The 16,324-nt window shown below is 43.4% G+C and overlaps 1 protein-coding gene across 1 annotated transcript; it reads left to right on the forward strand.

Annotated features, from left to right (window-relative positions):
* The first annotated feature begins 2,957 nt into the window (after window positions 1-2,957).
* On the forward strand, window positions 2,958-12,701 carry LOC144325201 (olfactory receptor 4Q3-like). Its single transcript, XM_077917782.1, has 2 exons — window positions 2,958-3,850; window positions 11,960-12,701. The coding sequence occupies exons 1-2, from the start codon at window positions 2,958-2,960 to the stop codon at window positions 12,639-12,641; spliced, it is 1,575 nt and encodes a 524-aa protein (XP_077773908.1). The 3' UTR covers window positions 12,642-12,701.
* Window positions 12,702-16,324: the final 3,623 nt, after the last annotated feature.

The raw sequence follows: 16,324 nt of genomic DNA on the forward strand, positions 1-16,324 counted from the left end.
TAAGAACTGAATTCGTTCTGGAGGTCCGTTCTTAACCTGAAACTGTTCTTAACCTGAAGCACCACTTTAGCTAATGGGGCTTCCTGCTGCTGCTGAGCGATTTCTGTTCTCATCCTGAAGCAAAGTTCTTAACCCGAGGTACTATTTCTGGGTTAGCAGAGTCTGTAACCTGAAGCATCTGTAACCTGAAGCGTCTGTAACCCAAGGTACCACTGTACTTAATTCGTTCCGGAGGTCCGTTCTTAACCTGAAACTGTTCTTCACCTGAAGCACCACTTTAGCTAATGGGGTTTCCCGCTGCTGCTGCGCCACAGAAGCATGATTTTTGTTCTCATCCTGAAGCAAAGTTCTTAACCTGAAGTAATATTTCTGGGTTAGCGGAGTCTGTAACCTGAAGCGTATGTAACCTGAAGCGTATGAAACCTGAGGTACCACTGTACTAAAGTCATCTGGGTTTTTAAGCTGAGGACGTTTTTCCCCCCCCTTCCAACTTCTGAGAAAATGCATAATTTGGCAGGTGACAGTAGAAGAGATGGGAGCAGGAAGTCCCTGGGGTCTACATGGAGACTATGGAGGAGGAAGCCAACAGGTAGTGCCCCCCTGGACTCATTGTGAAGTTGAAATGGAGGCACATGGAGGCTGGCTGAGGGCAGATTGTGGTTGGTGGGACAGTGCCCCATTCCTCCTCATGCACTAACCTCCATCACATCTCACTGGTTCATTTTTAAGGGAGAGGTGAGTTCCAATCCCAACTCAGTCATGCTGCGCCCACTGGGTTATGTAGGTTATTGTCCTTGGGCCATGCTAGCTCACAGAGTTGTTGTGAAAATGAGATGGGAACATTGGAGACCCTTGAAGGGTTCTGACACAAAACAAATAAAACACACCAATATTTACTAGCATCAGATCTTCTCCCAAGTGGGGCGGGAAAGGCCAACATATTATGCAGCAGATAAGATCTTTTAAAACAGCTTCTAATCCTCTTCGATTTTTAATTACCTCATTTGGGACCACACAGCAGCCAGTACACTCTCTCTGGGCTGCTAAGCAGCATCAAGAAGAGTTAATCCATGTTTAGTCACATAGGGTGGGAACCAAAGACATCTATTGCAGGAGGAGTATATAAAAGGAAACTCTGAGATATGCCACCTCTTCAAAATGGTCTGGGAGAAATTTGAGGAAAGTGCTCATTCTTACTCGTATTCTCAATATTCACAATTGCGTGGAGGATTCCCACCCCCCTCTACTCAGGTTCTCGGTTTTTCCTCACCACCATCCACCCCCACAAATGAATCCTGGAGATAATCACCATCCATCCATCCATCCATCCATCCATCCATCCATCCATCCAACCTCCTGCCCCCCTCTTTCTCCTTTTGTCCACCTAGATACTTTTAAAAGATCACAAAAGTTGGAGAATTCAGGATTGCCTTGGAATAGTGTGTTGATAGCAGAGATTGAAGGAGGTATGGACACTGGATTGCCTTCTATTGATATGAAAGTGACCATGGTAGTTATTTCTAGCAGTGCCATGACTCCAGTCATTTTGCTATCATAGTTATCAGCACAATACTGTTCAGAAGTAAATCCCGCTGAGTTCTGTGGTAAGTTGATTTAGGATTGCAGACTATGTCTCTTCTTCTTGACCCAGCAATGGGAATTTATTTTTATTTCTTTATTATTGTTTTTACCCTGTATTTTACTCTGTGAACCACCCTGAGATTTTATGATGCAGGATTGTTTATAAATCTATAATATGATGATGATGATGATGATGATAACGAATTCGTAGTCATAATTTAAGTTGTTGTTAATGAGATTTTGGATCTGTTTTCTATTTGCAGCTCCCAAAGTGACTTGCAAGCAAGAAAGACCAACACAATTAATAAAAATAGGAAAAACTAGAAGAATGATAAAAGTAGAATCCTTAGTATGTAAATTCCAAAGTGTCGTTGAACACAACAGGACCATGCAGACTTCTTTGAGCTGAGGTCCATTTAACATAGTGAGACTTACTTCTGAGGATACATGAATAGAACTGGGCTTTATGGACAGCAGAAGAGAACACCACCATTTCTACCATAGTAGTAGCTCGCTTGCCAAAAATACATAAATCCCCACCTTTTAAAACAAAAAACAAAAAACTGATAAGCTTTTATCTGCATCTGAAACTCCAGTAATGAGGAAACCAGATCTGGTCATTGCTGTGCCCGATATTATGGCTAGTCTTAGTTGTATGCACTCCAAAATTTTGCTAGACACAGAACTTGACATCCTGAAAAATCTCAGTTGTCATTCACAATCTAGTTTCTAGATCTTAATACTGTAAATATATGCTTGAAATGGTTAGTGGCATATCAAAAGTGATATTCTACTGTCAGGGACTGGCTTTCTGCACTCTACAGTCTTACCCAAACTCTTTATGCATAGCAGAAACAAAAGGAGTGTGTTTGTGTGTGTGTGGGGGGGGGGTGTAAATCCGCAAACTCATTAATCTGCCTAATTCAGGTATAGTGCTGTTTTAAACAGAGTCTTTTTCTTAAAGAGATGAATATCTCTTTGAAACAGTTTGTTGCATGCAGTAACTTGGGAATAAAACAGAAGAGATAGGACTAAGGACAGGTTCTCCCATAAGGCAAAGTGAGGCAGCCTGATGAAAGGGTGTAGCACTCATTCTACCCTATGATTGCCATTGAATCCCCTACATTTCCTGCTCTGTATCTCTTAAGTTCTCCTGCACCCCTCAGATTTGGTGGAAGATATTGCCCCACCACCAGTGCTGAAACGAGATTCAACAGCCAGCTCAGTCGGATTCTGCACATGGAATGGGGGGTGCCCTCATGTCCTTCCCATCAGGCAGCAAAATGCATTGGGTTGTCCCTATGAACATGGGCTGAAGGAATATTACCACCTTGTGCCAATTCTCTCTGTCTCTCCTACTGGAATCACCCCTCATCATGAATGGAAGCATGATTTCAGAGTTTATTTTGCTGGGCTTCTCTGCCTCCCGCCCTTCCCAGATCTTCTTTTCTGCCATGGTGTTTGCCTGCTACACCATCGTCATTCTGGGCAACCTGTTGATCATAGTGACTGTGATGTCTGAGACACAGCTACAACGCATCCCCATGTACTTATTTCTTGCCAATCTGAGTCTTGCGGACATGTCCCTCAGCTCAGTAGCTGCTCCAAAGCTGGCTGCAGATCTGTTGAACTGTGGCCATACCATTTCCTATGGGGGCTGCATGGCCCAGATCTTCTTCCTCCATGTCTTCGGTGGTGCAGAGATGCTTCTCCTCACCCTCATGGCCTACGATCGCTATGTGGCCATCTGCCACCCACTAAGGTACACAGTCATCATGAATAGCCAGTGCTGCCTCAGGCTTCTCATGCTCTGCTGGGCAGGGGGCCTCATTCATTCCACCATCCAGATGGTCTTGATTGCCCACCTACCATTCTGTGGATCCAATGTCCTGGACAACTTCTTCTGTGATATCCCAGAACTGATCAAGCTGGGCTGTGCGGATACATATGCCTATGAGATCCTCATGGTAGTCAACAGCAGCTTGCTAACTCTGCCATGCTTTCTGGCCTTGCTCCTTTCATACATCACAATCCTGACCAGCCTCTGTGGCCATTTCAGACAGGGCAGCGGGAAGGCTCTCTCCACCTGCAGCTCCCACCTGACAGTGGTCTGCCTCTTCTACGTGCCCTGTGCTATTGTGTATCTCAAGCCCTTCTCCAGCTCCCACACCAACAAGCTGGCCTCTGTGTTCTACGTGGTGGTCACACCTGCCCTCAATCCCTTCATCTACACCCTGAGGAACCAAGAGGTAAAGGAAGCCATGAGGAAGTTGAGGCTCAACTGTAGACTCCTCCTGGTGCCTCAAAGGAAGCAGATGTGTCAAAGGAACTGTTGTACTTAAGAGACATCATAACCAATCTGACTTCAAACAAATGTAGCATCACTTATGAGCATTCATTTTACTTGTGAAATGCATATACAGTGGTACAAGCACCTTGGGTTACAAACACTTCAGGTTACAAACTCCGCTAACCCGGAAGTAGTACCTCGGGTTGAGAACTTTACCTCAGGATGAGAACGGAAATCGTGTGGTGGCGGTGCGGTGGCAGCGGGAGACTCCATTAGCTCAGATTAAGAACAGTTTCAGGTTAAGAACGAACCTCCAGAAGAAATTAAGTTCTTAACCTGAGGTACCACTATAATCATATTGAAAGGCATCGGAGGCAGCTTTTCCTTCCTACTTCAGTACTCTACCAGCCCTGTTTCCTCCTCTTCCCCATCAATCTCAGTCCTATCCTTATTTATCTGTTCAACTTGTCTTTCTTTAGTTTATCATACAAGCACCGTACTCTACCAAACTTTTTTGCTTGTTTTCCAACCCTTTTTCATTCTATTCAAGTTATTGAATCCTATTCGTTATTGTAAAAATAAAACAACATAATTTTTTTTGGCTGTGTTTTAATGTTAGTTAGTTGCTTGCACAGTGTCACTTCCATTATTCCTCCCTCTCCGCACCAATCTTGGCCCTTGTTGCTTAGGTTTGTGCTTCATCAAGACAAGCAATGCTACAGTCCCTAGAGTAGTTTAACAATCAATGCATTTTCCCAGGGAATTGTCACTGTGAGAGGGAGTCTCTTAGTGACTCTAAGCACTCTTAATGGACTATAGTTCCCAGGATTCGTGGAGGGGGAGTCATTACTGTTTATAGTGGTATGATACTACTTTAATTGTATAGGGCAGATGACATTTACATGGCTGGCCTGTAAGCTGCTGCACAAAGTTAAGAGTCCCATCCATGTCTGCATCCACTCTTTGCCTATGCCAGCACCCATCACTGACACAGGGCCCCTAAAAGGGAGGAATATGAAAGCTGGAATGGAAAAGTTTTCCCACCTGTTCTCTTTAGTTGTCCTTCCCAGCTAATGGAGAATGTTGATGATCAAGGGTTAATGATATAGCTCCTCTATAGGAAACAAAGCTCAACATTCCAGATTGGTATTAGCAAGTTTGCTACAACAGGGTCTTGTTTGCCTGCCTTCTTCATATAAAACCTTACTGATGTGGAAAGCAGGTATAAAATGCTATCCGTCTAGATCCACAAACATTTATGTGTCACAGGCAGATGTGACTGACCAGGACCTCTGATGACCTTGATGACCTTCAAGGGCTGTTCTCACTGATTACCACAGAAATGAAATATACTGGACTGTAAATTCTCTTCCTTCTCCAGGCCTTCCTTTATAGGCTGGGGGTCACAGCCCCACCCCAGGACCACCCGCAAACAGTGAGTATTGAGCAACCAGGATTGATGATGGGTTCTATTGGCATAGAACATAAAGCATTCAAAGTGACTGCAGGGTTACTATGGGTGTCTGTGCAAAAGGGCCATAGATCAGTGTTAGTTGCTTCAGCTGTATGTGTGGATATAGGCCTGTGAGAGTACATAATGTGTGGAGTGTGTGCCGCATGTATGCATGTATGCCTCTCTGTGTGTGTGTGCTCCTGGTCTGGTACTGCCTGCTTATGTTAGGCCCACTTGCATGCAGGCCCCAGAAGGCTGGCCATGAGGAGAAAGGTTTCCTCATTTGTATGTACATTTGAGAGGGGAACATGCACACTTTCCATTTACTCCAGAGGTTGATCACACCCAAGTTGCACTCAGGTCCTGCTTGGGGACCTCCCATAATGGGAAGTGTGGTTGACCATTGTAAGGACAGTATGCTGAACCAGGTGTTCCTTGGATCTAATCCAGCTGCAGTCTTTATTTGTCTTTATTAAGTGGAGAAACTTAGCTTCAGCACTCCAATAGCCATAACCCACTCTGCTCAATTCTTATCACATGCTCACACAGGACAAAGCTCTTCTCTCTCTCTCTCTCTCTCTCTCTCTCTCTCTCTCTCTCTCTCTCCTTCTGCCTCATTCAAAACTTTGTTCTTTTTCACACAAAGACTTATTGCCTTTCCCATGGGTTGAGGGAAAGACAGATGTGTTCATTTAGCAACATTGTCGCACATGGCAGAATAGCTATTTCCTGTCATTACTGAGATGAGTTTTGAAGAACCATCACTGTTTTATTCCTGTGGCATCACATCACCTATATTTGCCTTATGAAAGAGTATGCCAGCCTAGCTCTGTTCATCTGGCATGATAAGCTATCAATCTTCATCTTTACTACATCCCAAGCTTTAGATTCACTAATTTGGAAGGCATTGTAGAGGTCAGCATTCCAAAGTCACAAATCTCATTGAGTTGGACCAATGGGTCATCACAGCATTATCTTCCCGGCAGGGCTAGATCAGCCATGAACTAGCAACAGCTGCTCATCGCTTCAAACAGAGATCATACCCCAGTCTCCTATATGAAATCCTTTAAGTGGGCATAGCATGGAATGGACCTAAAATCTTATGCATGCAAAGCATGTGCCTTAACTCTGAGCAATGATGAACCAGCCTGGAGACTGCACTTTGATGTCCTTTGAGCAATACGTTTATGCATATAGCCCTTTCTAGACATGACTTGGCAAGCCTGCAGCTTGATTAGTAGTAGTAGTAGTAGTAGTAGTAGTAGTAGTAGTAGTAGTAGTAGACGAATCATAGAATCATAGAGTTGGAAGAGACCACAAGGGCCATCGAGTCCAACCCCCTGCCAAGCAGGAAACACCATCAGAGCACTCCTGACATATGTTTGTCAAGCCTCTGCTTAAAGACCTCCAAAGACGGAGACTCCACCACTCTCCTTGGCAGCAAATTCCACTGTCGAACAGCTCTTACTGTCAGGAAGTTCTTCCTAATGTTTAGGTGGAATCTTCTTTCTTGTAGTTTGGATCCATTGCTCCGTGTCCGCTTCTCTGGAGCAGCAGAAAACAACCTTTCTCCCTCCTCTACGTGGCATCCTTTTATATATTTGAACATGGCTATCATATCACCCCTTAACCTCCTCTTCTCCAGGCTAAACATGCCCAGCTCCCTTAGCCGTTCCTCATAAGGCATCGTTTCCAGGCCTTTGACCATTTTGGTTGCCCTCCTCTGGACACGTTCCAGTTTGTCAGTGTCCTTCTTGAACTGTGGTGCCCAGAACTGGACACAGTACTCCAGGTGAGGTCTGACCAGAGCAGAATACAGTGGCACTATTACTTCCCTTGATCTAGATGCTATACTCCTATTGATGCAGCCCAGAATTGCATTGGCTTTTTTAGCTGCCGCGTCACACTGTTGGCTCATGTCAAGTTTGTGGTCAACCAAGACTCCTAGATCCTTTTCACATGTACTGCTCTCAAGCCAGGTGTCACCCATCTTGTATTTGTAGTAGTAGTAGTAGTAGTAGTAGTAGTAGTAGTAGTAGTAAAGCAGCAGGAGTTTTCAGTACAAAGGAAGAGAGACCAGGGGTTCGAGGAATAACACCTTTATTTATGCTTGCAGCCAGACTTCAGTCCCAAGCAGACTGGAGTCCCGATCTCTGTTCAGATCAATCTTTTATAGGTTTTTCAGAAAGCAAGTCTGTATGACGCATGAACATGTAGTGCAGTCCAGAACTCTGACATGATTTCTCTCTCACGCACAGACACAGAATTTTGTTTACAACATGAATAAATTATGCAATTACAACATAATAAAAGTAGTCATGAACAATAAAACATCAAAAAGGCACAACAAATGATTTCCTCATAAATCATAAGAGCTTTTAAAAAGAAAAAATTATATCAATAACAGCAACCCCTTCCACTGCAACAACCCTGGAACAAAGAGGGAAGGGGAGTTAGTATGGAGAGGATGAAAAGAGTGGAGGGAAAGCTTGCATTTGGGGGTGGGAAAGAGGGGAGGCAAAGTTTGCATGGAGCTGGAAAAGAAGGGATCTTTGCCAAAAGAGGGAGAAAGCGGAAGAAAAAGAGCACAAAAGTAGTGGGGTTGAAGATCAGAACTGGCAAAGTGAAAAGCAAGCAACATTGCTGCGTCACAGGGACCTCTGATCAAGAAGGAGTCAGAAGCTGAGCTGGAAGTCAAGGCCAGAGAAGGAGAGCGGTGGGCTGCAGCCAGAGGAAGATTTAAGTGGGAGTAGCACTATGAGTTGGGGGTCAGATCTGCTGCCCTGAGGTAGTCGCCTCAAGCCCTGCCTTCAGTCAAACCCTGTCTTTAGGTAGGCAGCCAATCTGTGGGTGCTCCCTAAACATCAGGGACTTTGGATTCAGATCTCGGCATTTACCATTTCCGCCTTTCCTTTACTGCTTTCAGTTGGACATTAATCTCCAAAATCTTCTGTATCAGTGTATTTGTATTCAATTTGTTTAGCTTTTTTAAACCTTCACCAAGCATTTTTTAAAAATGAGTGTGACTATGAGAGTTATCATTGTTTACAATCAAGTGCTATATAAATTTCTCAATATAAAAAAAATTAATAACGTGTCTACACAATGAAGGACACCCAGAGCCTATCCACCACAATTAGTGGGAATGAGAGTAGTCAACTGCTCCTATCTACTAGGGTCAAAGCACACATTAGCAAAAAGATCATAAGCTTTCTCCCCTCCAGAAATGTAGACACACCAGGAAATCAGTTTAACAAATGCTTGGATAAGTGTCTCCATGCAAAAGTAAGCCTCATTTGCGTTCAATAGGGCTTACTCGCCATAGCTGTCAACGTTTCCCTTTTCTTGCAAGGAATCCTATTCAGAATAAGGGAATTTCCCTTTAAAAAAGGGAAATGTTGACAGCTATGTTACTCGCCCAAAGTGTGGATAGGATTACAGCCTTAGAAACTTGCATTCTATGCTCTGAAGAGTACATTATTTAGCTGTGAGTAACAGGTACACACTGTACTTGCACCCATTAAATATAAGCTATCTACATCCTGTAATCATTTGGTGGCTAGTGGCTATTTTATCATGTTGAATGCTATGGTTGATACTCATTCAGATGATAAATGCACTCAGAAGTATAGGGAAACACCTCATACCAAGCCAGACCATTGGTCCATCCAGGCCAGCACAATCAATACTGACAGGCAATGACTCTCCAGCTTTGCAGGTATGATTCTTTTTCCTGTCCCCACCTTCAGATGTTGAGGAAAGAACCTTGGATCTTTCTTTTCTGCAATGCCTGATTAAAGCATAGAATCACAGAACTGTAGTGTTGGAATGGATCCCAAGGGTCATCTTGCCTAACCCCCTGCAATGCTGGAATCTTAGCTAAAGCATCCATGGAAGATGACCATCCAACCTCTTCTTTAAAACCTCCAAGGAAGGAGAGTCCACAACCTGCCAAGGGAAATCTGTTCCATTGTCAAACAGTTCTTACTGTCAGAAAGTTCTTTCTGATGTTTAGTCGGAATCTTCTTTCCTGCAACTTGAAGCCATTAGTCTGGGTCCTACCCTTTGGAGCAGGAGAAAACAAGCTTGCTCCATCATCCATGTGACAGCCCTTTAGATATTTGAAGATGGCTATCATATCTCCTCTCAGTCTTTTCTGAAAGGTTCTACACTTAAGCAGGAAGAACCAGATGCACAAATATAAGATGGGGGACAATTGGCTTGCCGGTAGTACACGGGGAAAGGATTTAGGGGTCTTGGTGGACCACAGTCATCACATGAGTCAACAGTGTGATGCAGCACCAAAAAAAGCTAATGCTATTCTTGATTGCATCAAAACAAGTCTAGCGTCCAGATAAAGGGAAATAATAGTACTGCTCTATTCTGCCTTGGTCAGACCACACCTGGTGTACTGTGTCCGGTTCTGAGCACCACAATATAAGAAGGAAAAAGATAAGCTGGAAGAGGTGCAGAAGAAGGCCACCAAGATGGGGAAGGCTCTGGAAGTCAAGGATTCATAAGCAATGGTTGAGGGAGTTGGGCATGTTTAGCCCCGATAAGAGGAGATATGATAGCCATTTTCAAATATCTAAAGGGCTGAGGCCACAGTAGGAGAGGGGTGGGATGCAGCTGGAGAAATATCTAAGTGGGAACGGCACTTATAAGTTGGGGGTCAGATCCGCTGCCCGGTGGATTGGGCAAATCCCGACACCTGATGTAGTCTCCTCACATGGCCGAATGGGCAGGCAAGCCCTGCTTTTAGTCAAACCCTGTTTTAGGGCAGGCAGCCATTCTTTGGGTGCTTCCAAAACATCAGGGACTTTGGATACAGATCTCTGCACCTAGCAGACAACAGAATTGTTTTGCAACCATGAAGGTCTGGTATATGTTCCTCTGCAGGTCAATGTGTTAATGACATACTTGATCTCTGCCCCATGGATTAATTTATTGGTCAACGGAGGGACATCCCCCAAACCGCAACATACATTTTTCAAAATGTTAAAAATCTTAAGCATGAGCCACTCATAAAAAACTAGTTTTCCTACCTTCTCCTGAAATTTCCCTGCTTTTCTTCCCTGCTTTCTCGCAACTGATTTTATAGCTTTTTGCTTTGTCTCTCATTTTCAGGATCTGGTCTTTGGCTGGTTTTTCCCCTTTTATTATTTATTAAACCAGTGAAGAACATCACAAGAGCCCTGTTGGAGGAGGAGGCAAGAGAGAATGTATGCTCAACAAACAGGTCATCTGCAAGGGACCTCAGGCAACATTTCCAATGTGACTAGTGGGAAATGCAGAAATATCAAGGAGAAACCCCATGGATGCTCTGTGGGAGGCTACTCTCAGCATTCCAACTTGGCCTTAAACAGAGGTATCCTTGCTATGAGAGGGTCCTGTTTGTCTGCCCTCTTGCAATAAAATTCAGCATACCTTTGGATCTGGAAAGCAGCCAGCAAATGCTGTCCATCTGGATCCACTAGACCAGGTGTGTTATATGCCCACGTGATTAGCCAGGATCTTTCAGGACCCACCTCTACAGCCCCTCACACCAGCTATTTAATAAATGGCTGCAGCGCTTCAGAGCACTAAGAAGAGAAAGATGGAGCAAATCCTGTTGTTCCTCCTGGTCTGCATATGTGAGCAGGGGCTTTCAGCCCCAGCTCCAAATGGTGAGTATGCGCTTGGTAATGTTTTCTTTTAAACAGAACATTAGTGTCTAGAGCAGGGGTGGGGAAAAGCCTTTAAATTTATATAGTTTTTTTTAAATTAAAAAACTTCTAGACTGCTATTTCATTAAAAAAAATCAAAGCAGTGATGGTATCTCAGAGGTGAATGTCATAGATCCTGTAGCGAAATAGCACAATTTGTGCACAAATAATCAGAAAATATCAAGAGGCCGACAGAATATCCAACGTTCTCACAGTACAAATAACAGGAATGAGTGGGTTGGTGTAATTAATTGGGAGGGAAAACAACACAGTGAGTCCTAAGCTTGCTGAATTGCCATAGAATGTTGACTGACTGTTGAGGGTGTGGGGAATGGAAAGCACACAGGAGACGGAATAGAATGGAGTGTCCTGCAGGAGGGCATTTAGAGGATGGCAGAGAAATATCATCTTTACCTGACTTATACCAGGTGATTCAATTTCTGACTGGCTTTTGCTCTAACTAGATGCGAAAACAGGTTTTTCTCTAAGGAATATGCATTGTGGTAAGTTGGTGCAAGGACCCTGAACAACAATTAACCAAATGAGAGAACTAACTAGCCATGTCTTTCTTCCTTCTAAAGAGGTCCATGGAATACTTCCCAAGAGCAAAACTAAAGGAATTGATTTCTGTGGTGTGGACAAGTATTACTACATTGTCCGTTCAGACCTAGGCTGCTACTTGAGATCTACTGATTTCCATGAAGGCAAAGACCTGGAGATATTTGGTCTGCACAACTCTGTCCGTGGTGGAGACCACTATCTGGCCGATAAGGATGACTTTTTTTACATCATCAAGGGGAACTCTTACCGCCGAGTAACCAACCTGAACTCTGACGATGATAGTAAGACCTACACTCTCCATCGCAACTGCCAAAACGGAGACCATTACTTCTCCTTTGATAAGTACTTTTTCATTATATTCAAGAAGAGGGGGTGGTACCGCCGTGTCACCAATATGCAGACAGACCAAAATGCCATTGAATCTACTATTTACGCAACTCTCAAAGACGGTCTGTATTACTGGGGAATCAAGGACAAAATATACCTTGTGAAACCAAATAACAAATGGGGAGTTGAGTTTTACCGAGTCGAAGACATGCTGGGTAAAAACCCTTCCACAATTTCCTTCCATGCTAATGTGCTCAACTTCCTCCCTGGAGGCGTGTCTATAAATCATGGTAAAGCATTTGGTGTGTGGCAGTCTGTCAAAACCGTCAGAAATGATGCCAAAATAAGTGTTGCTTGGGAACAGCAAATTACTAAGAAGGTTGGATATGCGAAGAAAGAGATGCACAGCATGGAACGCAACTGGCGTGTATCTTCAAGTGTCAAAGTTGGGGCAGAAGGTCTCACAAAATTACTGTTGACAGCACAATTCTCCCTGTCAGCTCAATATGGCGGGAAAAGTATTGACAGCACAGAAGAAACATGGAGTGATGCAACTGATGTCTCTGAAAAAGTCAGCTTCACTCTTCCTCCAAATACCAACATTTATTTCTGGCAATACAAGCTGGGTTTGGGCAAGGATGACGTATTGTACTGCCGTGACCTGGCTTTTACTGATGATTCTAACCCACCTACTTATGCCCCATTGCCACCAGCTGCTGCTTAACCCCAAATAACATACCAATAGGCTGCCAATTCTTTCCTCTGGTTTGTGGTACTTTAAAATTGTCTCTGTCCAGGCTCTTGTTCTTCATGAGCTGTGTTTCTCTTTACCTGCTTTCCTTACTTTGGGGAAGGACCTAAGCATAATGGTAACACATATAATTTACATTCACAAGGTCTCAGGTGCAGACCCTTTCTCTGAAACCCTTGAAAGCAGCTATCAGTCTGTATATGCCAGGTGTGGGAATGACCACGCCCCACATTAAATGGGGGGCGCCCTTTGTGTGGTCGTGCGCAGCCCCCGGGACCCTACGCGGCACCATTAGCACAGGCTGGGCTTTGCCTTCCCCAGGTGGGATACCTGGAGGTCTCCGCTTTCCTCAGCCAGTTGCCCCATTCCACCTAGGGAGGCATTGCCAAAGTAATCAGGCCAGGTAGGGGGACCATCCTGCCCACACAGGCCAGGTAGGGGGACCATCCTGCCCACACAGGCCAGGTAGGGGGACCATCCTGCCCACACAATAGGGCAAGGATCTTACCTGGGAATCAACAGTTTGGGGGACTCCGCCTGTCCATGCAAAACCTTTGGCTCCCTGCAGATGTTTCTGAACTTCAACTCCCCTCAGGCCCAGTCGTTCCCAGTGTAGATTATACTGAGCTGGACGGATCAACAATTTGACTCTGCATAAGACAGTTCCCTATATTCCTAAAGTCTAAAGCTCCAAGAATCAGAATGGACTGAACATCCATTACTTTTTAGGTGGGGTATGGCAGAAATCTCACCCACGGTTTTCCTTCTTTTTTCTTAAAAAAAGTGATAAGCATGCATGTGTTTCTGCATACAAATAACCAGGGAAAGAATGAGCACTACAAAAATGTTCATCATTCTCTTTCTATTTCAGATTTTGAAATAGCTTCATAATCCCTTTATTTCATAATTTCAAAGAATGTTTCATTAATCTGGGATTCATTAATTTGGGTTTTGGTTATCATTATTTCTTGCAACAAGTGTCCTTCCTTCTATTCTGCTATTGATGTCTTTGAAATTTGGAATTGAAATAAAATCAAGTTGGCAGGCAGGAGACTCATGCTTCTGAATATCAGGTCTGCCAGATTTCAGGGAGATTGCACAGAGGGGTCCCATTTGAGAGGAAAATGAATAAAGAGAAGACATTGCATACACTTCTGTTGTCTGAGCAGAAAAGGGAGGAAAAATTCTGCCAGTCAGGATAACATGACTCAGTCTCTGTCAATGGTTGCTGGGTCAATTTTGCTTGGAAAAATCCACTGAGAATCTTCTCAGCAACTATTGACAAAGAATGGATAACTTTCATATTTCTGAGAGTAAGAAGCGTTCGTCAGTGGAACCTCCTCCATTGGACGGTTAGATGGTCATTGATTAGGGACTCTCTAGTTGTAATTCCTGCATTGCAGAGGGCTGAACTGCATGATGCCTGCGGTCCCTTCCAACTCCATAATTCTTCTTCTTGGCACTTGGCAGATTATAGTTATTCACTGTGAAATCAAAGCAAGTGTATTGGAATTTACCTTGAGACATTTCAGAAGGCCCTTCATCTATTCCAACCCTGTGCAATGCAGGTGTTTCTATACCTTGGTTTCCCTTGCCTAGCAGGGAGGGAAACTGAGTAGTGTGGCATATCAAGGTCCAGGAATTCCCAAGTTCTCTCCCCCCCCCCCCAGGTTCTGGTGCACAAAAGCAGAACAGCTATGTCCCCGGCACCCCACTGCATGGCTGTTCTTATTTCCTCTAAGCCCCCGCTATCACCAATTTCACCCTTCACCAGCTGCAGAGCTGCCTGGTTTGATCTGCAAGGAGAAAGGAAGGGCAGTTTCCAAGGGCCTTTTGCAATCAGAGAGCTGTGGCTTTGCTCCGTACTCACCCCTGCCCCCATATTGCACCTCACTTATGTGGTCCAAAGGAAAGCAGAACAATATGTTTTATACCAGTTGGAAGGTTGTATACAAAGGACTATCCCACTGTTTTAGAAGAAGAAGAAGAAGAAGAAGAAGAAGAAGAAGAAGAGTTTGGATTTGATATCCGGCCTTTCACTCCCCTTCAGTAGTCTCAAAGTGGCTAACATTCTCCTTTCCCTTCCTCCCCCGCAACAAACACTCTGTGAGGTAAGTGGGGCTGAGAGACTTCAAAGAAGTGTGACTAGCCCAACGTTACCCAGCAGCTGCATGTGGAGGAGCGAGGAAGCGAACCCGGTTCACCAGATTATGAGTCCACTGCTCTTAACCACTACACCACACTGAACTCTGCTCTGGATTTGTGTAGAGTTTCCTCCTTAGCCTGTTCTTCCCACAAAGCTATCCTGCAAGCCATAGAGGTTTAGGATCAGATATTTCCTTCTTTTAAATGGGCGGCATTCCCAGATTGATGTACCCCATCTTAACAGTTAAGGTCTGACCTTGTGATTACTGTAGAAGACCATAAGAATGGTTTACCAAAGGTTCTGTTGAGGATCCAAGAATTCGGACAGGTAGCAGGCTTTAAATTAAATAAAAATAAAACTAAGACCTTGGTGAAGAACGTGACAGAACAATATAAAAAGGATTTACAACAACTTACAGATCTAGGTATACATAAGAAAGTTAAATATCTGGGTGTATGGCTGACATCTAAAATATTAATATATTTAAAGACAGATACATAAATACTTGGAAAGAAATAGAGAGAAACTTAGAAATTTGGGGAAGGATGAATCTCTCTTTTGGGGGAAGTATACCAGTTATAAAAATGAATGCATTGCCAAGAATGCTATTTTTATTCCAGTCAATACCAGTGATCAGCAGCACAGGAAGCCTCAAGGAATGGCAAAAAGATATTTCTAGATTTATCTGGCAGGGGAAGAGACCAAGAATAAAATATAAATTCTTAACCGATGCTAAAGAAAGAGGGGGCTTCACATTGCCAGATTTAACACTATATTATGAGGTGTCCTGTCTCTGCTGGCTCCAGGAATGGATAATATTGAAAAATGCAGATATATTGGATTTGGAAGGACGTGTCAATAGGTATGGGTGGCATGCATACTTATGGTATGAAAAAGCCAAGGTGTATAAAGACTTTCAGAACCATCTAATAAGACAACCAATTTATTAGAGCAAAAAAACACCTTGGTGGCTTTCCCCTTTAGAAGCAATATTGCTGAAAAACTCAAATATGAGAAGTAATTGGTCTACATATAGTGAGCTGTTAACCAGAGAAGAACATCAGGTGAATCTAAAAGATTATAATGAGATAAGGGATTTACTAACAGATTGGCTACAGTTTCACCAATCAATGAGATTTTTAAGATATATAAAAAGAAAGGTTTTATTTGTGAAATACCAAAATTTCAAAAAGATTTCTTAGAAAATAATGTTCCATTATTCAGGAATGATACACTGGGCAAAGGATTTGGGACATAATATCCAGATGGCAGATTGGGAAAGGTTTTGGAAATTGGATTTGAAATTTATGGCATGTTGTACATTGAAAGAATATTATATGAGAATGATGTACTGGTGGTATTTGACTCCTACTAAGTTAGCAAAAATGTATAGGAGAAGTACTGATATCTGCTGAAAAGGTAAAGAAAAAGAAGGTACCTTTTATCTTTTTTTTCCAAATAATTTTTATTAACAGGCCAATCAAATCACATTAATTCCAAATCACATTAA

The sequence above is a fragment of the Podarcis muralis genome, chromosome 13 (genome assembly GCF_964188315.1).
Source record: "Podarcis muralis chromosome 13, rPodMur119.hap1.1, whole genome shotgun sequence".
NCBI lineage: Eukaryota > Metazoa > Chordata > Lepidosauria > Squamata > Lacertidae > Podarcis > Podarcis muralis.